At 46.1% G+C, this 22,470-nt stretch overlaps 2 protein-coding genes across 4 annotated transcripts; both read right to left on the minus strand.

The window, feature by feature from the left end:
* Positions 1-2,127: 2,127 nt before the first annotated feature.
* Positions 2,128-7,471, minus strand: si:ch211-195b21.5 (uncharacterized). The gene is made up of 8 exons (XM_049007943.1): positions 7,020-7,471; positions 6,294-6,412; positions 5,414-5,873; positions 4,168-5,155; positions 3,884-3,960; positions 3,697-3,784; positions 3,483-3,601; positions 2,128-3,383 (listed from the first exon to the last, which is right to left on the minus strand). The coding sequence occupies exons 1-8, from the start codon at positions 7,302-7,304 to the stop codon at positions 3,084-3,086; spliced, it is 2,436 nt and encodes an 811-aa protein (XP_048863900.1). The 5' UTR covers positions 7,305-7,471; the 3' UTR covers positions 2,128-3,083.
* Positions 7,472-8,496: 1,025 nt separating this feature from the next.
* Positions 8,497-22,196, minus strand: acss1 (acyl-CoA synthetase short chain family member 1). 3 transcript variants are annotated; one of them, XM_049007944.1, is made up of 15 exons: positions 22,050-22,196; positions 21,096-21,494; positions 20,709-20,805; positions 17,758-17,957; positions 16,225-16,400; positions 14,182-14,334; positions 13,883-14,030; positions 13,335-13,472; positions 12,588-12,680; positions 12,361-12,473; positions 11,698-11,824; positions 11,433-11,560; positions 11,192-11,255; positions 9,486-9,607; positions 8,497-9,401 (listed from the first exon to the last, which is right to left on the minus strand). In XM_049007944.1, the coding sequence occupies exons 1-15, from the start codon at positions 22,180-22,182 to the stop codon at positions 9,222-9,224; spliced, it is 2,271 nt and encodes a 756-aa protein (XP_048863901.1). In that variant the 5' UTR covers positions 22,183-22,196; the 3' UTR covers positions 8,497-9,221. The 3 variants fall into 3 exon arrangements, with proteins under 3 accessions (XP_048863901.1, XP_048863902.1, XP_048863903.1); XM_049007945.1 differs by having other exon boundaries at positions 21,959-22,196; XM_049007946.1 differs by lacking the exon at positions 22,050-22,196 and having other exon boundaries at positions 21,096-21,732.
* Positions 22,197-22,470: the final 274 nt, after the last annotated feature.

Below are 22,470 nucleotides of genomic sequence, written 5' to 3' on the forward strand. Positions count from 1 at the left end.
GGGGGCAGTTTTGAGCCAAGGTAAATGGTGCCTGGGAGGGGTTTACTACTCTGACCATACCCTGGCCTTGGGTCACGAATGTCAATGTTCAAGCAACCACAAGTGTCGTGGTCGAGGCAAGGTGAGACTTGAGGATTCCCACATAAGAGTCATACTGAGGGGTGGCCAAGCTGTCACCGAGACTAAAACTACCATTTCCGACAAAGGCGGCACTGTGATACAATGGCCGATAACAGTCAAGCATTGAACAGGAATGAGCTGTTGGGGCGACGCAAACAGCACAACTGTATCACACACCTTGAGGTGTGCGTCAGACACTGAAATAGTTGCATCATGCTGACTGAGAAAGTCCCAACCTATAATTATAGGTTGGCATGAGGCACACACAACATGAAATACATGGATAAGGGTCAGATTGCCCAGACGTAATGGGGCAGTGCCCGCACCCACCATATCCAGGAAATGACCGGTAACAGAAGAAGCAAAGAGACATGGTTTGGCTATGGGTTGTGAGGCTAAGGACGGTATGGTCTTCAAACAATGTGTAATAACAGATAAACTCGAGCCAGTGTCCACCAGAGCATGGAATGCCATGCTTGTGATTGTGACTGGAATGAATGGTGTAGGCGGTGCACCCTGGGCGATGGTTGGGAAATCCACATGGATCTAGTCGACATCAGATACTAGCATTCGGTTCACAATGCTAGCCTCTACGAATTTCTCTGGGTGTGAGAGTGTGCGGAGTGATCAGGGTGGCCTGACGGGGAGAAATGTGCCCGACGTGTTGGGTGGGAATAGTCAGCATGGGCAAAATGGTGCCATGAATGTGGAGGGGGAGAGGGAGATGAATGAGACCCGAGTCGTTTGTATCGTGTGACAGGGGAATGTGAAGCTATGCCTCCCGTATACAGTGCAGTCAAAGGGCAAAGGCCCCAGGAGGGTGGATGGGGTGAAGTACCAGTTGGATCGCATTGGTCAGTGTGATAGGAAACCTGTTCAAAACTTTGTCGGTGCTCGTCCTCGCGGCGTCCAGAGTCATCCCATCTACACGGCGAAGAGGCGTGACTGAGAGGAGGTGTGCGGCCTGGCTCAAAATGACGATAGGTGGGCGATGCAGGGGATGGGCTACAGCCCATCTCACAGCTGTGAGAGTGTGTCAGCAGCATTATCCTTCTGGCTCATGCAAATTTGCCTTAGATCACGAAGCTCTGCTCTGAGATCAGTGAGAGTACCAGGCAAGTCCGAAGCAGTCCAAAAACAGCAGCTAAACTAGTTTCGCTAGGTCATAGTTGTCTTTGACATCAGGCAGCAAGCTATGTTCCTGCACCAGAAGTGTCATTTAAACTTATATATCCATAAAATTTAGTTATATATTTTTTCTGGATTTAAAAAAACATTGATATAGATTGTACATTTTGCAACGATTGTCTAGAGACTGTTGTTCATTTATTTTAGAAATGTCCTTATGTAATTTCTTTTTGGCAGGATGTTTGTAATTTTATTTCTGTGTCTATTAATTTTGCTCTTTTGCGGATACGTATTATTTGGTATAATTGAAAATCATCGCAGTCCACATGAGTAGGCTACTTCATAAATCTCCCTCTTTCAAAGTTTCACATTCATTAAAGTAAATGTCTTCATATGAAACCTTGAATGGAAGAATTATATAGATTCAATTAGACCCTCTTTAAATAAAATAGCTGAAAAAACTGTAAAAATATGTGATTTATTCAAAGTATTTGTATAGATTTGTATATAGCACCCCCTAGCATGTTTGTTATCTTATTACTGTACGATATTATTGTTTAGTGTTTTATCATTGTTCTGTATTGCGAAAGCTTTATATATTATATATTATATATATTCAAAGGGTTATACGTTTGAAAAATGATCAGCACCTCAATAAAATTAAAGCATTTTAGCGGACTGACCTCCATTTCATTACTAGATTTAGGGAATGTTAAAAATCACGCTAAAATACTTTATAAAGTTATCAACACGTAACCTTAAGCACGAACAAGCCTATTAATTATAAATTCTGTTCTTTTAAAGTTTAGGGTTACTAAAAGTTTCTCGGAGACTTACTGTTCACTTAAAAAAAAAAAAAAAAGCAATAAATAACAGGAGCAGAAGGGATGCACGTTTAATCATTCATACAATATAAAAACATTTAACTGAGAAATTTGAAGAACGCTGATCAAAATTAGAGAACTCTCAGATACCTCCCAGTCATTGGTGCTGATCTGGGACCTGGTGCTAATTTCCTTAATTATCTGACAAACCCTATTTAACTTGCAGCACTCCTAATTACTCTGCAAGATGATGAACTGCTCTAAAGTGACCAAAACTCCAGATGAGGGCCAAAGAGACACCCTTTCAGCCATTGCAAGAGGAAATTGGTCATTCCAAGACTGTGATTTCTAGAACATCGCATCTTTTCAGCTCTTTATAATGGCAGTACTTTGTTCAAATCCCCCTAAAAAAGGCTGGTTGTCCACATAAAACAAATGCATGAGAGGACAAGATGATGCAGAGACTTGCTATGGGGAATTACTTGCTAGTTCAGTGCTGAAGAGGGTAAGGATCTGTCTTTGGCCATTTAAGACAATTTGGGCGGAAAGCCCACTCTGCAGTGTCGAAGCCTCTCATCGGCAAGAAAAATCTAAAGACTAGACTAACCTTTGCTGAGCTTGTTGGGTGGACTGAGGCAAACTGGTCCAGAGTTCACTTTGAGGAGAGCAAGTTTAATTTATTTGGCTCTGATGGGAAACATGTTTGGTATCATACTTGGAAAATATTGAACCCAAAACGTGTAAAGAAGTCAGGTAAATTTGGAGGAGAAAGTGTCATGGTTTAAGGGAGGCTTTCTGCAGCAGGAGTTGGGTCTCTTATACAGTTACAATGTAAATGTAAATGTAATTACCAATTTAAGGAGCTTGTAAGTCTGGCTTTGTATAAATACAATGCACCGCATGCATATCATCCTGCAGGTAACCATGACAATGTCACAGCAAATGCATACGTTAACAGTGGAGGTACTGCAACCAACACCTCTGCAATCACCACACCATTAGTGCTGCCAGTCAGTCTTTCCTCTTTTTCTTCTTCTTCTCTTTCTTCTTCTTCTCTCTCTTCTTCTTCCTCCTCTTCTCCTTCTCGCACCCTACGGGGCTGTCCGCCGTACCTCCGCCTGCCGCACCCTTTCCCTCCGCCGGGTCCCTCCTGATACACTTTGTCACACCGGCGAACTCTGTGACCAGCAGTGACCTTTCCGTCTTTCTTTCTGGAATCACTGCCCACTCTGAGGTTCTCCAAGAACCCAGATCTGCTTCCTCATGGCCTCGCTTTTGAGTGGAGCGCCCCCCTGTGGCAGGATCCTGCTTCTGCTCAAACACAAAACGCAAAGGCCACCGACAACTCGGTCACTGCGTGGCAAAGGGATACGTGCCCACCAGAGCCCCGCGGGGGGATCAAGTTGTTACCTTTGACTGGTTGTCACAGACATGGTGCGCCATGTGCTTCTTGGCAGAGGCCATGTCTCCTAGAAACTCTTCACACAGCTGGCAATAGAAGCCAACGACGGGGACGATAAAGTCACAGCCTGCAAAAGCAGAGGCAAGCAGACGTCACTGAAAACAGGGGTCTACTCCTGGTGGGCACAGTTTTTCATAGCAAACACTAAGTGCATGCAAATACCTTGATGCTCCAGTAACCTCTTGAGCTCCATGACATGGTATTCCTTTCTGCTCTCCACCTGGGCTGCTGGCTCTGCTCCTTTGATGACCTACGTGTTACAGGCCACAGATCAGTCATGGAGCCACGCGAGCAGCACCTGGTGCTCACTAACAAACCACGTAGGGTGTAACCGCAGTGCAAGCAGCACCTCGCATCTCTCTCCCGATGGCTTCTCTTGTTGGCACGAGCCGCTGTCACTCTGCATGCTCTCTGCCTTAGAGGGAACTACAGACAAAAAAAATGTATTGGAATATTGCTATCTTGGCGTTCTGGTTACAGTTTACTACTCTCCATATCTGACCGCTGTTAAACCACAGGGACAGTAATTTACTGTCCAGATGGCATATTTTGCTGCACGAATGTCGCACAGCAGATATTTTTCGGTCACAAATGTCACATGACCGTCCATTTCATTCTGCAGTCTCACTTTACCTGGAACCGTCACTGGTGCAGACGGCAGCTCCGGCATCACCGGCTGCCGTGAGGGCGCAAGGTAGGCAGGGAAGAGGGGCCGCATGACACACTGCTGGCTCCCCATATGAGGGGTCCGTGTCCATGGGAAAGGCGAGCACGTAGTGGCAGCCTGCTGGTCCGCTGGGGGGTCCGAAGGTGCCCGACACACTTTCACAGCACGGCCTTGGACACACTCTCTTCCAATGGTGTCTCCAAAGCTGCGCCCCCCTCCAGCCTTCGTGTCACGTCCTGGCACTGTCACACAAATGGGGCCATCGCTGGGCCACACCCCCTGGACCGGCAGATGGGACGAGGGATGCTGGCGTGTCTCTAGGTGGCCAGGTGCTGCCGACTCTGTCCCCTTTCCCCGCAGCCCACTGGGTATCCTGGCTGCTTCAGCCACACCGAGGCCCAGCCCAGCGGCCTTCAGCAGAAGCTTCTTCACCTCCTCCACGCCCGGCTTCACTGCAGCTTCCTGCCTGCCCAGGGACTCTTTCTCGCTTTTAGGCTTTGCGCCCTCCTGTGTTGCAGGCTGATTCTGCGGCCGTGTGGATCCCACCAGGGATGAGGCACCAGCCAGCTCCTCCCTTACCTCCTCTTCATCCCCATAGAGGAACCGCTCCTCGTCCTCTATGTCTGTGAAGTTCTTCTTCCCGTCCTGCTGGCTTCCTGAATCTCCCATCAGGCCCAAAATGCGGGAGAACCCGCCCACGTCCAGTCCGACCTTCTCGTGAGGGAGGAGAGAATCACAGATCTTCTCCGTCCGTGTCTCCTGTTGCACGCCGGAGACATTGACTACTTTTTCACCCATCTCACGGGACTCCTCCCCCATTTCTTCCTTCCTTTCCCCCAGGATGGATGCCAGAAGACCTGACTCCATCCCCTTGGCGATGGTGTTGAGGAAGTGTCTGGCCTCCGTAGACATACTGCTGCCCTGCTGCTCCACGGTGCCCTCTCCTGGGGAGTCCTATACAAAGGTGGGCATAGCAGAGATGGGCATCAGGTCTACGCTCCTCACATGGTTTCATCACATGAAACAACAAATTAAAAACTCCTGAAAGCAGACATATACAAACAAGCGTATTAATGACTGTGCATTGCCTATCCACCAGTAAGCTCCCCACTCTCAGAAACTCGGACACAAACTTGCTGCCATGTGTATTGCAGTGTACTGGCCGCAGCCACACCCCCTCCATCCTGCCCGAGACAGAGCGAAACACAGTACCCGTCTCTGTAGGATGAGCCTCTTGGCCTCCAGCAGCAGCTTCTCCAGCTCTTTGCGTCGATGCACCAGCCGCAGCTTCCAGAGAATATCGGCAGTCCCATCCCCGAGACTCCTTTCCGCTCGCACGTTCGGACTCTCACTCCGCCCCTGGCTTTTTCCGCGGCTCCGACTCCTGCTGTGAGGACGGCTCTGGCTCCGCCCCCTGCTTTTCCCACGGCTCCGCCCCCTGCTTTTCCCACGGCTCCTGCTTCGAGACCGGGTTCTGCTCCGCCCCCTGCTTCTCCTGGTGCCTTGTGGGCCTTGACTCCTGCCCCTGACTGGGCTCCTCCTCAAGAAACTGCAGCTGTCGAAGGCTGTGTCGTGGCGGGCAGTTGGGTACCGCACATCCCCTCTGTCATGCATTGCATGTATTCTTTCTCTGGCCGCAAGAAGTCGGAGAAATTCCTCACCGGCTTTGGCGCTGAAGGAGATGAGTGGGCAGTGAGCTAAGTTAATTGAACGTGACAGATTTCCCCAAACACCATGGAAAATATTATTCATAAAAGACCAAATGCACTGTCAGATGTCACAAACAAGCGTGGACCTGACACCCATCTCTATTGCGGCACTTTTGCACAGGACTCCCCAGGAGAGGGCGCCATAGAGCATGTCTTGCATCCTTGACAGCTGTCACATCTTTACATATACAACCATTTTACTGTCTATTCAGGTTAGGTGCAAGAGGAGTGGGGGTGGAGAGGCTAGAGCCCATGTACGAGTAACTTAAGTTCGCTCCATTTTTGAAATGGCTATTACCAAACACCATGCAAGACTATCTCATTCATAAGGTCATATTTACTGCATAGATGTGTCCTCCCATCAGACGTCTCTGATGCCTCACCTGTTGTCCGGCTGTCGTTGGCCACCCTGTGCTGGTGGTGATCCGGCCTCCCCAGGGCACACAGACGAGGCTGCAGACTCCACGGAGATGCCCCTGTGAATAGATGCTGAGGCCTGAGGCTGAAGGGCAGAGAAAAGGCAGAATAATGAGAGCAGTGAGTGGCTCAATGGACTGTGCCTCTGTGCCTGTAAATGGAAAGTCACTAGGTTGAGTCCAAGCCTCGGCAGAATAATCACATGTCCGTGAGTCGTTGTGCAAGCCTCTTAACCCTCAGCTCCATGGGCGCTGGATGCTGGCTGACCCTGTGCTGTGACCTTCAAGTTTGCTCTCACCTGTATATGTGTCAGCGTGTCTCAGGGAGAGCAAGATGGCGTAGGTGAAACGGGAACTTCCCCGCAGGGATGAATGAAACATCACTGTTCTATTTTAAAACTATTTACCTGACATACATCTGTTAATAGAACCAAGTCTATCTTATGCAACTGTAAATCTGTACAAATAAAAATGATCACGAAAGTCTTACTCAAAACCCAAGAAAAATCACTTTTACTATCGGGAAAAATGACGGGAGGTTGTGACACTTCAAAACAATCACTGAAAATATCCATTGCACCTACTTTTCCACTTGTCATTCAGCATTTACCCGATCTCACGGAAATATTAAAAACATATTAAAAAATATAATATAGATATTCATTGCATCTTCATCGTTATAATGCGATTTACCTGGCCGAAGCCATCTTCGCGGAGCCCGTCGCCCTGCCCTCGGCTCCCCCCCGAGCCGGGGAACGGCAGCACCTTGCACTGCGGAAGACGCTGTTGGGGCGGCGGAGGGAAAGCGGCTAAGTGCCGCACGCCCGGAGCATACGGCCCCCGGGGACCCGGCCGATCGGGACGCAACACTGAACCATAGGCGAGGTGATACCGAGTCACATCGGGAGTGGGGATCGTTAGGCCCCCTGGGCCGTACTGCCGCGCCTCTTCACTGTGCTGCAGATCACCACGAAACATGTCTGGCAAAAGCGCCTTCAGCTTTTGCTCATTATCTTTCGCGATCCTACTAAATTAAAAATCATTAAGGGGAAAAAAAGTGCACAACTGGACGTCGGCTACCAGGCCTGACTGCATTCTGAAATTCTGCAATACTTTACCGATCGGCAGATTTCAGAGGGAATAGATATAATACCGCCACCTAGAGCATGGGAAGGTGAACTGTAATCGATCAGTAATGTAAGATACATCAGCGTCTTCGGGGACCCTGAGCCGGGCCGTTTTTGCTCTATCCAGATTCCCTGAGAGTTGCGAAGGAGCAAAACCCCTCCTTCAGGACCTATGGTGTACGCATGATCCTAAGCTACTGCTTTGTGACTTTATAAAGGATGCATGGATGTAGTCCCCCTCTCCACACACCCACAATAAACATTTTATTTTTAATCTCTGTCAAACCAGTACCTGCCAAAAGAAAGACTAGACTACTAGAGCATAGGACCTCCTACTGCCGATGCATGATCTTAACCAGCTATTGATACGGACATTCATGAAATGATTCTTCAAAATCTCTACAATTCCTCTGCAGACCATTAGGCTGAAAACCCCCATCAGAAAAGTGGTCACTACTAATTTTTCTCTAAATCCTAATGGAGCTCATATTTCCTTTACATAAATACAAAGAATCAACCTCATACCTACTATAATAAGGTTAATGGGTTATCTCATTAACAGACATTTATGAGCCCCTGCGCACTGGCTAATTTTTTATTCTCCTCCTCTCTCCTCATGTTACTCTGTTTCTTTTCTTCTCTCTTCCCATCTCCCGACCGGTCTACCCCCTACTGTGATGTTTGTGTATATGTATGGTCGGGTTGATGGCCAGTTTTTTCGCTGGTACTCGTGACTAGTGACATGGTATATTGCAACAGCAATAAAGGGTTTCATCAATCAATCAATCAATAATACAGTACTCAGTGTTTCATGGTTCTGTGTCTAACCTTAAATTTTATTGTTATATCTTTGCGCATTTACTGTAAGTCAACATCTCAGTTAATCTGTCATGGCAAATACATGCCCTCATTAGGTTTAACATGACCAATGCTACACCGGATCTGTACTGTGTTAATGCACATCACTGACTTTCAAAGGTTGCTCTTTATTATTATTATTTATTATCATTATTAATAATAATATACAGATACGATTCCACGCATTTTTTAATATAATGGTTTTCTTTATTGATTCAAAATATATCTACTGTAGGCAGATTAAAACTTTTTGTTGTTAGTTGTCAGCAGCAGGTAACAGGCGAATGCAAGGTGCAGATCTCGCGTATCACATAAATACACCGTACAGACAGTCCTGCTGTGAGGCAAATGTAGTTCGGTTATTACCTGACTGGCTTTAAAATTGAAGGCACGTCACATTGGGTTTATTAATATTCACAATTTTTTAAGAAACTTGTTTTAAAAAAAATCACTAGAAGCTACAACAGCCTTAGTGTCTATATCAGTCATGGTGGTGCTTATGCCGTCTCTTTCATAGTGGGTCCTGCTTGGTTTCCTGCCTCTGTGACACGAGGCAGGCTGAAGTATGAGCTGAATCTGAGGAGGAGGGCACATCTGCTCTGGGTGGAGCCTTTCTTGCAGATCATCTCCCTTTTTGGGGCAATATGATACAAATTCTGTCTAAATAGTCAGTTGTAGCACTTGGACGACAATGAAGAGCAACAGGATAGACAGCACAGACTTAGTGTCCATGGAAACATGACCACACAGCTGGGACACAGGCTTCTCTGTGGCGCATGACCGTCATTTGCCTGGATGCCGTCGTCAAACGCCACCTGGAAACAACCGGGTCTCGTCCGTTATTGGAAATGCTGGAAAATCGATAAAGAATGGATAACTTGAATGTAAACAGTTCAGAGGCAGCAGGAGGCTAGCGCTCATCAGGCGAAGTGCCCTGGCTGCTCTTATAGGCCTGGACAATCTCTGCCACAACGCTGGGGTCCTCCAGGGTGGAAATGTCCCCGAGGTTGTCAGCCTGCCCCGTGGCTATCTTCCTCAGGATCCGTCTCATGATTTTCCCCGATCGGGTCTTCGGGAGCCGCCTCACAACCTGTCCAGGATGGAGTTCTTTAGGACCGGGCTCTGTAGCATCCCTGGGTTCGTGTGGAGCACTGTGTTGACAAGGAGCACTTACCAGGAAGTGGTCAGGGACGGCATACTTGGCTATTTTGGATGCCACTAGGGCTCTCAGCTCCTCTATGACTTTGGTCTGGTCGAGGGAAGTGGCGTCTTTCAGGACCACAAATGCAAATGGGACTGTGGGAGCAGAAGAGGCCCATGAGAGCATTATGTGTCTGGCTCATTCCTAAGTGATGGCTTGGCTGTTACTAATACCGTATGGGAGTTTGTATTTACCACATTGTGGGGACCTAATGTCTTTTACCTTTTAGCACGTGGGGAGATTTTTCAAGTTCCCACAATACAGACCTCAATTTAAAAAAAAAAAATGTGAATGCAATTAACAAAGACAAAAGTGTTATATTCTGTTTGGTTTCTTATGTTTAAGGTTAGGGCTGGGTAGGGGTTAAGGTTGTCATGTTGGGATTAGTGTTATGGCTATAAAAATGAATGTAGAGCCCCCATAAAGATATAGATACCTAATCTGTGTGTGTGTATACAAGCCGACTGTCATGTGTCCTTTTCTCTCTCTGAATAACACCCCGAATGGGAATTTCTTTAACATACCTCAAAATTAACCCTGTAACCCTGAAGATGCAGGCGCTACTCCATCAGCGGCATCAGAATCGTGTTTTTCTGCTCCAGAAGACTCGCAAAATGACCGGTCTGCAATTTAGCCATGCTGGGGAGAATGCCTTCCACATATTTCCTACTCCACTACTGCACTTTAAAATCAGCAGGGACAATGATTAACTCATTTGTACAAAGCCACCTTCGGGAGCACACCGACATGCTCCCTCATTGTCTGGAGAGAATCCACATCAGCTATCCCTACTCTAAACTCTGCAGGGAAAGTGACTGGATGCCAGTTGCCTTTTGCCTTGCATCTATACAACCTCTGGAGAAGATGATGTTCATGGCAGTGCAGTGCTGACCTCTGTTATCTGGCATGTCAACTGTTTCATAGGCTTCACGCAAACACTTCAGGTCACTCAGATCCAAAACCTCACATAATCTGAACAGCTTTTTCCCCTGAGCTGTAAACATGTTCAACCATGAATCCTTTGAACTGTTTTTCACTCGCCTATTTATATTTTTATAATGCAGATTCTGTATTGTACATTACCTAAATGAGTCTTAATATAAGCAATCATTAACCAAAAAGATGTAGGTTACTGATATGCAACGTGGTTGAGACCTTTTATGACAGTAAGAAGTGCACTTATAGGCCTGCTTTGAGGCAGGAGGAAGGACACCTTTAAGGCAGGAGGAAGGACACCTTTAAGGCAGGAGGAAGGACACCTTTAAGGCAGGAGGAAGGACACCTTTAAGGCAGGAGGAAGGACACCTTTAAGGCACTCGTCGCTAAGCTCCTGTCTTGGCCGTTTGGCCGGAGGGGCTGAGTTGGAGTGATAAGACATGGGCCTACAAAGGATGTAAGATATGAAGTCGCCATGGCCTCCCTGCTTTGCTCGGACCAACTACAGACCCCACACTCGCCGCCTCTCTGTAGAAGTGTGATAATCGTGGGTGTCTTAGGGTGCAAGATTAGTGCTAGTCAGCACTCCTCTGTGGGCTCTTCACACACACTTTACATCTCATTTTGAAATGTGTAAATAAAGCCAATGATTTCTCATGGCATAACTATATAAGACTGGGGAAGTATATCTGGTCGGGGGGTGTGTGTGCGTGTCTCTGTCTGTGTGTGTATTTTGATATCACCTTCTCCTTTGACATCATGTGAAATGCCGATCACTGCCGTCTCAGGGACATTCGGGTGCTCATCCTGCAGGCCATAAACAGGAGCCGCTCAGTTGCTGACCTTCACAGCCCCCATAGCATCACCCATCACAAGCTCATGTCGGTGCTTTGCGGCTCGCTACTCACCGTTAATGTCTGTGGTCCTTTAAATGATCCTCCTGCATACAATAACACCGAGACCCTGCGCTGACATGTGACTCACCAGGGCGTCCTCGATCTCCGCGGTGCCCAGCCTGTGCCCGCTGACGTTGATGACATCATCCATGCGGCCTGTGATCTGGTAGTAGCCTTGCTGGGTGCGGTAAGCCCCGTCTCCGGTGAAATAATGACCTGCAATGCAAAATAATGACCTCCAATATGATATAATGACCTGCAACCAAAACTAAATCGGAGAGCAGGCCAGCACCCCTGAAAATAAACAGACTAACAATAATAGCCGATACGACCGAAGCCAAGGCTGGTCTTACCAGGGTAGGGTTTAAAGTAAGCCTCCACAAATCTTTGGTGGTCTCCGTAGATGGTCCGGGCCATTCCTGGCCAGGGTTGGCTGATGCAGAGAGCACCGCTGACGTCGTTCCCTGTTATTGGTTTTCCCTGAGAACAACACCGGCACACGGATTCTGTTTACACTAGTTATCTGGAACAATCTGCGTTCGTGACAGACATTCCTACGTTTTACTTCCTCCCAAAACGGTATTGGGGGGGGGGGGGGTGCTTTCAGGAATTCACCCCAAAAGTAGTAATGGAAAGCCAGGGAATCTGGGAAAGCAGCTGACCCAGTCTGGCGCGGTGCCCCAACGAACTGGCCATACTGGGCCCCACCCTCAATATGGGCGGCCGCTTGCGGAGAGCCGCTTATCTCTGGGATTGCTGGAGGGGCACCCTGTCAGTCGCACCCTGCACACTCTGCCCTGTGCCCCCTGATAAGCGGCATCATTGCTGCCCCCACCTAGGACCAGTTTTGAGCCTCGCTGACCTGCATGACAGGACAGCATGGTACGGGGTACCAAATGCCCAGCAGGGGGTGCAATAGTGTTTGGAATAAATGAGATGTATACATCACACTGACTGTCACGTTGTTCCTGACCGTATAGGCAAATATGGTGGCAAATATAGGCGGGCTGACTGACCTTCTCATCCATCAGCGCCAAATGGACGCCGAAGAAAGGCCTCATGGCCATGGAGGGGAGGATCTCTGCGCCATCCTGCGCCGGGCGCGGGGCGATGCAAATACCTCCCGTCTCTGGAGAGCAGAGGAGAGTTTTCAGCCCTGTCCCCTGTCCACTCCCCAAGGAGAAGGAGACTCAATGCCGCAAGAGCAGAGGGGGAAAATTAACTGTGCAAAAACGTGTATTACCTGTCTGCCACCATGTGTCTACCAGGGGGCACTTTCCATCTCCCACCACATTATAGAACCAAGTCCAGGCCTCATGGTTAATGGGCTCTCCCACTGAAAGAGACAGATCAGACTCAGATCAGGATGCATATCGGGCCAGCTGGCATGGACAGAGAATAGGGCCGTAAAATCCGACGCTGCCTTACAAGGGCAACAGTATCTTGTTTGCAGAGTATCTGTGATTCACTTTCACCATTCTGAGGTTTACCAAAGAACTGAAACAATGGGTAATATTGGCTAAGAAAGCCATCTCTGACTTACACATGTTTTCACTAGTACCTCGTTACCTAATAGTATGCACTACTGAGGTGATATTTGCACTGAGCAAAAATCAATAACCAAACAAACCAGCTTGGTGAGAGTCTAGTAAACATGCAGTTTAGGCCAACTCTGTGACGTAATCTGAGGGAATTTCTCGAGTGGGGAAATTTTACTGGATTTCTCAGTTTGCACACAGAATGCGGTTTTCAACGCATGTGACATCTAACCGAATTATTACAAAACACGCTGCCCTCTGTGGGGAAAACACTTGCTTAATCTTGCCTCAAAGTGAACATACTTCCAGTCTGTTTTCATTAGCTGCACAGTGAACTTAAAAAACAAAAATGAGACAAGGAGTTTCCATCTGTTGTTATGCCTCGGGAGCTTAACTCTTAAACTACAATCCCAGTGAAAAGCCCCCTCTGCTTACAGCTGTGGCCATCTCACCTGAGCCCAGCGTCCTTAGGGAGGACCGGTCATACTTCTTCACCCAGCTCTCGTCGTACTTCAGCAGCAGGCGGATAGCAGTGGGAGCGCCATAGAACTGATTAATTCTGAGGCGCTGCACGGTCTCCCAGTAACGCCCTGGGGAAGAGACACACACAAAAACATGGATAGATACATATACATACAGACAAACACAGAAACAAACACACTGCTGTTTAAGTGGTTTGTGAAGTACAGGCAGCCCGTAGCAATTTCACTGGAGCAAAAGCACATACTGGTGCAACATAGTTTGGATTCTCACTTGGAAAAGGGCCTTAATCAGAGACACAACTTTGTGGCATATCTGAACACACGTGCTGACTGAGAGTAACATGACAGTATGACGACTCTCTGAAAATATATTTCTGCTGGGTTAACTACATAATAAATACTAGGTACCAGATGAAGGATCTTTTGAAAAGATCAGTCAAATGGGTAAACCAAGCAGTGTTAAAGCGGAGATGAGGTAGATTGTGACATGGACGCAGGACAGGCTGAGATCCGCTTACCCGGATCTGGGTACACCGGTGTGCTTTCAAAGAGTACCGTTGTAGCACCATTGCACAAAGGCCCGTACACCACGTAGCTGTGGCCCGTCACCCAGCCGATGTCCGCCACACAGCCAAACACGTCCCCGGGGCGGTAGTCAAAGACATACTGAAATACACAGCTAGGCATCATTATAAAGATATCTGTAATCCACATTAATGTATTAACATTACTTGGGTCTATTTGCTGAACTTCCACTCCAGAGGTGTTTAGCTGACAAAGTGGACTTCCTTATCGATTAGCACTTATCGGGCCGTACCTGCTGCGTGAGTGCGGCAAACAGCAGGTAGCCAGCTTGCGTGTGCACGATGCCCTTGGGCTTGCCTGTGCTGCCCGACGTGTACAGCATGAAGAGCATGTCCTCGCTGGCCATGGGCTCCGCGCTGCACGTCCCAGACTCCTTTGCCATTTCCTGAGAAGGAGGGGACATGGTCACCATTCACCAGCAAGCAGCCCTCAGACACCATCAATGCTGGAGTCTGAACGTCTGTTTTTAATTAAATAAATACAAAAATCTCTGTGTGTCACCATATATACACTACTGTGCAACCTTAGGCCATCAAAAACACTAAAGCTATTTATCTGGGTAGTAAGTGTGCATTTGCTCAGAACAAAAAAACACAATCTAACATTAGAGCATATGTGAAGTAAATGGAACAGAATAGAAACGTAAAGGAATTTCTTTCTCCAAAAAGTTACTGATGTCTTGTTAGACTGTTAGATGAACATCACTCACTCATTTAATCAACCAATTAAATTTAATTCGTTTTAAAAAGTCATTGAGAAACTGAGTAGCCAAGCATGATGTCTTAGTCGAGTCAAAAACTGGGGTGACTTTAGGAGAGGTTTTGAAAGGGATATGCTAACACACTTTGATAGCCATTGCATATCGTAGTTTTGAAGATGAAGATCACTTAAACATAATTTTCTTTGACTGCCTAAGACCTTTGCATTAGGGGTCTTCAGAAAGTTCACAGAAAATGTGCATTACGAAAAAACATATATACATGACTGTCAACTTAATTGCATCAAAATAAACTCTTACTAACGTGTTATAACACGTCTGAATAAGAGCAGACTTCAGGCATTATGATGATGATGATGTCAATGTGAAGAAAGCCTCCATCAGATCAACATGGATTCTGCTAATATCGAAGCAAGAACAAACATCAGATTCATGGTGAAGCTTGGGTGGAAGAGGTGAAATCATTGATGTTTTAAGAAAAGTTTATTGGGACAATGTCCCAAGGAAATCAGCAGTGTAGAAATGGATATGGTTTTTAGAACAAGGACACAATGACGTTGAAGATGACAGACCATCTACTTCATTGATGATGCTCACGCCCTGATTCTGAAGGCCCGATGATTATGATCAGAAACAACAGCCAATACCATAGACATATTAGTTGGTTCAGTTTACATAATTGATTGAAAAACTGCAGTTGAGCAAACTTTTCACTTGATGGGTCCTAAAATTGTTGTGCCCAGATCAGCAGCAGATCTTTTAATGGATAATTTAAGCAAGTGGAATCAAGATCCTGAAGCATTTCTTCAAAGATGTGTCAAAAGGGAGGAAACATGACTCAACCAGTATGATCCTAGAGAAAAGCACAATCAAAGCAATAGCAATAGCTTGGAAGTGCTCCAGTCAAAGCAAAAGTGGGTCACTCAAGAGCAAAGGTAACGGCAACAGTATTTCTGGGATGCTTGGGGTATTTGGCTTGTTGACTTTCTGGATGGCCAAAGAACTACGACATCTGATTACTATGAAAGTGTTTTGAGAAAGTTAGCCAAAGCTTTATCAGAAAACCAAACCGCCAAGGGCAGTTTTCCAAGAGTTTCAATGGGAATTCGTTAGGTATCCATGACATGGCTCCATTTGACAATTTTTTGTTTTTTAATCTTAAAAAAAATCTTTAAAATGCACCCAGTTTTCTTCAACTGATGATGTAAAAAGATTACATTGACATGGTTGAAGTCCCAGGACCCTCAGTTGTACTAAACGACTGGTATCGTCGCTTACAAAAGTCTCTTGACCTTGATGGAGCATACGTTAAAAAATACAGTTTATATCTTTCACTGTTCTTTTTTAATGCCATTCTTCCATGGACATTCTGAAGCCCCTTGTATGTTCTGGAAAAATCTATGTTGGGATTTTCCCAGCACTATAACAGATCACCTTAATAATAACAACTAGAAGCAGAAGTAAACGAAAAGTCGTCCATGATGACTGCGCAGTAGGGATGGAAAACTTAACAGCAAATTTGGCACAGTAATGTATTAAAATGCCTGTGTGCACTACCTCTTCCAGGAAGACGTCCAACTCGCCCATGGCTACCGCTTTGTCTGTCCGCCGAGACACGAACACACGGCGCACGGAGGGGCAGCTCTTCACAGCCTTGTCCACGGTGCCCTTCAGGTCGAATGTACGGCCTCCTCGCACCCCTTGGTTACAGGTGATCACAGCCTTGCACTGGGCTGTGGGGACAAGGGAGCAGAGGGCATGACTCCCACGCTGGGATGACATCATGGCACAGGTGGGCCAGTCTGACGGTGCCTTTACAATGAAGTGAACCATCAAGCATTCAGCTACACTGCATTTACAAACGAGAAGACCATCAGCCACTGAATGAAATTCCTGAAGATCACAGTTGGGAGATGTGGACCAAACCTGCGAGGAAAGTGCAGTATATTGCAGTGATAAGAGAGGATGGCACCGGTGAGGATCGCAGTGCGGAAATGTGTTTTTTTTGCAGTTATATGGGATTTTCAGAAATCAAAACAATAAAACCAAATAATCTGCACAAAGCATATTTTGAAGTGCAATGCTTTCCGAAACGCCCCTTCTGCGCTGACTCCCCACACTGTCACCCAGTTACGGGAAGATGGGCTGTAACCATGAGTTAAAGGAAAATGAATTACTGCGGGGCAAAAATGCTGCGGGTAAACAAGCTCACATGGTCCAGCTGGGCTTCTGGCCAACGGTGCCTCACCACCAGCGGTTTGCTTCTCAGGTCACAAACAGCAGCTGCAGTGGGTGTTATCGCCCGTCCACAACAGAGGTAAAGGGTCAGCAGAATCAGATCTGCACAGTTCTTCTTCATCTTTCGAGGTTGCCAGGTACATTCACTGGCTCCCTGGGCAAAAAGGCTACTGACGCATGCCTGACTCCGATATGCCTAGTGGGAGAAAGGTGGCCAGCTGGTCCCCAAGAACAGGACGACCCATTTAGACCTTGGGCAGCGCTAGCAAATTTGGATTGAGTCATCTGCCAAATTTATGAACGTGAAGCAAAAGTTCATTCACTATGGTGTGTGTCACCTCCCAACTAGAAGAGGGTGTTCAGCCAAGTGTACGTGGGAAAAAGCTCACTACTAAAAGTGCAGGAGCTGAGTGCTTGGCATGTCCTCGCCAGTGGTGTCAGTTACTGGGAATGGGATGGATTGCCAGCTGGGTCACTGCACTGCCTGTCACTCAGGCACTCATACAGTATATAATATGTTAAAACACCGGCATCCACGATACTCCTGACAGCGATGGGATGTACGTAGTAATTGTCTCGAAGGAATCGTGGAGGAACAGCTTTTGCTCTGGGGATGCTTTTGCAGACAGGCTCAGCAGCGAGGTTCCACTCTAGGGGCCAAAGGAAAGCGAGGACAAAGCCCGACGTGGGACACAGAGGAGGATTACGTGCTTATTAGTGAAAGGCTCAGTGCCTTGCTGATACTGAAGATACATTAATCACTGAAGTATTCAAAAAAGCATCAGCTTAAATCACACAAAATAAAGCTCCACTCCTTTGCCACGAGGCCAGGTGCCTCCATGTCTCACTCACCGTCCTGGATCCGGCCCGCCAGAGCCTCAGCGCTGAAGCCAGCGAACACCACGGTGTGCACGGCGCCAATCCGGGCGCACGCCAGCATGGCCGCCACAGCTGTGGGGGACACGGGCATATAGATGGCCACCCGGTCCCCTTTCTGGATTCCATGTCTCTTTAGTGTGTTGGCAAGGCGGCAGGTCGTCTCCAGGAGCTCCCTATAAGATAAGAGAGAACACTGTCATTCTTTGACTGGCATGAGCTGTCACTGTAGGCCCGCAGGCTGCGGAGTGCTTAAGGAACTGCACATACAAGCGCTTCAATTGACAGAAAGAGACTTCTGATACAATTATGCGAATAAGTCCTGTTCCTTAATGCATTCTTTCAGCTTGCAACTTTACTTTTCTGTACCAACAAACAACGTGGTTATTAATTTAAAGGGCCTCTGTGGACTAACTGATTCTCTGACTGCCTTTCTGTAATACAAACAACCCACAAAAACACTCGACGGAATTGATGCAACAAGTGTAATGTTTAACGATGGCTGTGAAAATGCTGACTCGGTTCATACCATAAAGAATAAAGATTACTGCTCAGGCGGAGTCACACGTGCTCCGCTTTCTTAAACATCTGTATTTCCTGTTAACCTCACAGCACAGTACGTTTGTACTTCATTAAGTTGGTATAAATTTGAAAGCACTCCTTCTATGCATGCTTAGATCTTCCATAACCACTTATCCGGCACTGGCTGACAGTGAGCCTGGTGCCTATCCCAGTCAGCACAGGGCATGAGGGAGGGGTCACCCGTGATGGGATGGAGCATTTAAAGACACCGATTCAACTTACTGCATATATTTGGACTTGAGGAGTAAATGCACGTGAAAGCAGGGAGAAAATTCATACCTTACACGCAGAGCCAGGCTTCAAGCCAAGCCAACCCTTTTAACAGGAGGCTATAACAACCCCCCACCACAAACCACTGTGAAAATGAGCAGCATGATTAGCAGCACACTTCAAGGATAACGATACACTTTGTAATTTGTGCTAAAATGAGTCAGAACACTCATCTGAATTGAAATACTAAGTCTTGGATTTATACCACAAAGTGTGATCTGTAAGCAAACGAGCGTGAAGATATGCAGATTAAGTACAATGGCAGAAATTTTCCGGGGAGGTTAATTTCATGCAAGCTTGAAGCTTCTGGGTTTACAAAAGCAAGATTATTTGGTGATTTTGGCGAAGACCCATGAGGACGTTTCCGGCTCCTAATGTGCTAGTAAACATGGACAAGGGTAGCTTTCATGGGAACACATACTGTCAATACTGGGCAGATTACTGTTATCACTGATTAAACAACACAAACAAGGTCAGCATAGATTATAAGAAAAAAAACAAAAAAAAAGTACTTCAAATTTGGAATGGACTCAGTAGATGTTTAAATATTACATTTTGAGATTTTGATACAGCATTGCAAGTTTAAGTGCATGTATTCTTCTTTAAAACAAGTGTAAAATGTAACGACAAAATAGTAACTAAATATGCGGCATTTAAATTATTTTCTTTGAAAAGTGGGTGATTTAAACATTGAACTCCTTAAAATGGCTTTTCAGAATTCAACCTACTAGTCCCTTAAATTTCTAACGAACCAAAGTTAATCATCAACAAACTCAGTTAAGATACTGTGGATAACAAAGGCATATCTTTCATAAGTGGGATTTATTCCTTCAATGCATGTCTAGACCTTCCATAACCACGTATCTGGCACAGTGTAGTGAGCCTGGTGTCTATCCCAGGCAGCACAGGGTATGAGGCAGAAACAATGTATATAAAGTCTGCATGGTTTTCTTAATGAAAAATTAAAAAGCTGAATCATGTATGTGCTCTGCAAGATCTAATACTAAATGACACTTTACTGATCCCCATGAGGAAATTCTGTTTTTGCCTCCCCCATCTCTTTGTGTTGGTAACAGAAATCAGCCCACGAAGGACAGCTGCCTAGACAATCCATGTCAGGAAGGACACGTCAAGCTACTCCGGGTTTTACAAACTCCTTTAAAGCTGAAAGGCACCTGTGCTTGGCTACATAGCTCACTTCTTCTTGTGCTTTGACTGCTTTGATTGAAAAACTCATCCAGCTGTCACACATTAACATTAGTGGCACATGCATGATTATAGGAGACTGACCAATCAGCACGCAGCAAGAACTTGGCGCCTAACTGAGATCCAGGTTCTTTTAATTAAAATAGTATTTTAAAAATGTGCAAGCTCAATGTGTTCTCCCTGATATGGATTATCTAGTCACCCTAACGATGCAGCCCAGGGATCGAGGAGATAAGAGACTTGCTCAAGGCCCTGCAGACATACTGAGGCCAGACTTCAACCAGCGACCTTCTGATCACAGGTACAGAGGGATAGCCCACTGAGCCACAAGATGCCTCCTTAAAACGTTTACAAACCGCACCAGTCTTTGTATGAATCTGTTTGTGAAGTTGGGGAAAGTTCCAAGATTTCCAGTTTGTGTTAAGTTTCCCATCATAATATTGATAAGACAAGAAGCATAAGATGTGAGACCCGTTTGACCCCTTTAATCCGCCCGACCGTGAACTCCACGGCTATTTAATGTTTAATAAAAGATGTAATTGAAAGAATTTAATATATATAACACATTAAATTCAGCCAAACACAATATAATTAGTTACACTGGAAACAGGTTTCACCTTAGCAGCGAGTAACTTTTAATTTTATATGAGCGATTTCAGCGCTTTTTCGTCAAATGCTTTCACTGGGGCTCTGCCAGGACTTTACCCCGCAGTCCTGTGTGTCGTTATCTGCACACGCCCGTGTCATCATGGCTCCTGCCCTGGCTGAACCCCACTGACCGCGTCGGGCATTAAATAACTTTGGCGGCTGACCGTCAGTAGAGAAGAACAAGTTCTTCATGTAGGCTCTGAATCCACGCAGCACAGTACCTGTAGGTGACCTTAACTTCAGTGCCCGGTTCATCCCTCTCCCACAAAAGGGCGATCCTGTCCGGATGCTGGGCCACGTGTACGTCCAGACAGTTTTCTATCAGTTCAAGAAAATAAGTATTAAACTTAAAACAGCCGAGTAAAGTCTTTTTGCATGCATAATTTCATTTAAATACAACAGCACGACAACACAGTAAATATTTTATAAAAAAGAATACCACCGGTTTAAAGTATGAAGCCAGTTATTCCGGATGTCTGCGTAGGATACTGGTCATTTTTATTAACAGTCTGAAGTGAAACACGAAGAAAGATGAACGTCATCGGTAAAACTTCTCTTTTTACTGTTCGATCGGAGAATTAACTCCGAGTAAACGCTAAACCTCGTACCGGAAACGTTCAGCTGTCCTCCGAGGAACCAGCTGATTTTCCCTCGGCTGGTGTCGCAGTCCTTAACCCGGTCGAATGGTCTGCTCCAGGATAGCCTTTCCTTGGCTAAAGTGCCCCAGAACCTCTCCGGGTCCCCCAGTGACAGTTCATGCAGCTCTTTGTACGATCTGCCAGCGAACGAAGGGCTGGCACACTGTGTGAAGCCTGCATTCCTCTCGGAGCCTCGACTCTGCGTTACTCTAAGAAATGAAAGGCTCCTACGATGGCCGTTATCCTTCTTGAAGTAAACAGCCCCTCTTCGCAGCATATACAGGAAAGTGCTCTCGTAGGCTGCCATGTTTGGCTGTTTATGTCCGGCTGATGCCGCTGTGGCACCTCGCTGCAGTTTGGTGTAAAAGGCTGGGAAGCGCCCGGAGATGAAAAAAAAAAAAAAAAGCGTGAAGTCACGGGTTAGGTTTTCGCACCCTACCGAGAAGTCCCGCAAGTATCCCCACAAAGTGAGAGCGCAAAATATATACACAGTTTAAACTTGATCTTTAATAAAGAGAGAAAGGTATTATTGATGCAAGTAGCTATAACGTTGGTGTAAGCAAGTCTAACTAAGCAGTCTAGCTAAGTGAGACTATCGTATTATCATTGTACTCGGACGTAGATGAGACATGGTTCACTTCGTTAGTATGAAACGCCCCATAGGGCAGATGCACGGAACAACTGTACAGCAATTACAAAGGATAGTGTAAACGACCGTGTCGTAAAGCTCGAATTCACCAAAATAAATACATAAATAACATCCATAAAATGTACATTTACCATTTTTCTATACTTTATCATAGAAAAGCCTTTGTAGTATTTCGGCGACTTACATTTTGCGTACGTTAATGTTATTTGAAGTTACATCGCCATATATAATTACAAATATATTTGTCCATCAATAATGATTGGTAAAATTCAAACCTGTTTTAGAGTATTTTTTTACATAAATCATGTGCCCAAAGCTTATTTCAAAACGGTGGCTGGGTGTCGAGTAGTTCAGCGAGTTGGGGAGTTGCGCTGCAAATCTATAGGTCGCTGGTTCAAATCCCAGCATCCCCGGTATAGTTTCGTTTTTGGACAAGGTCCTTATAACCCCCATTTACCCCCAGGCCGGTTGAACCTGTTTCTAGAAAATGTACGTTAAAATAAATGAGAAGTGAATTCTTTTCAGTCTAGGTCTGTTTACTAATTTCAGGTAAATTAGTGCCACCTGTTGGACATTTATCAAAATAGCAAGGCTGGCGTGCTTCATAAGAAAATCCTGAAGAACGGTATAAGTTACAATAAAGCCTGTTAAATTAACCAATCGATTCAGCTGACCGCAATAAAAGGTCATCTTGCG

This window comes from Brienomyrus brachyistius, chromosome 3, assembly GCF_023856365.1.
Source record: "Brienomyrus brachyistius isolate T26 chromosome 3, BBRACH_0.4, whole genome shotgun sequence".
Classification (NCBI taxonomy): Eukaryota; Metazoa; Chordata; class Actinopteri; order Osteoglossiformes; family Mormyridae; genus Brienomyrus; species Brienomyrus brachyistius.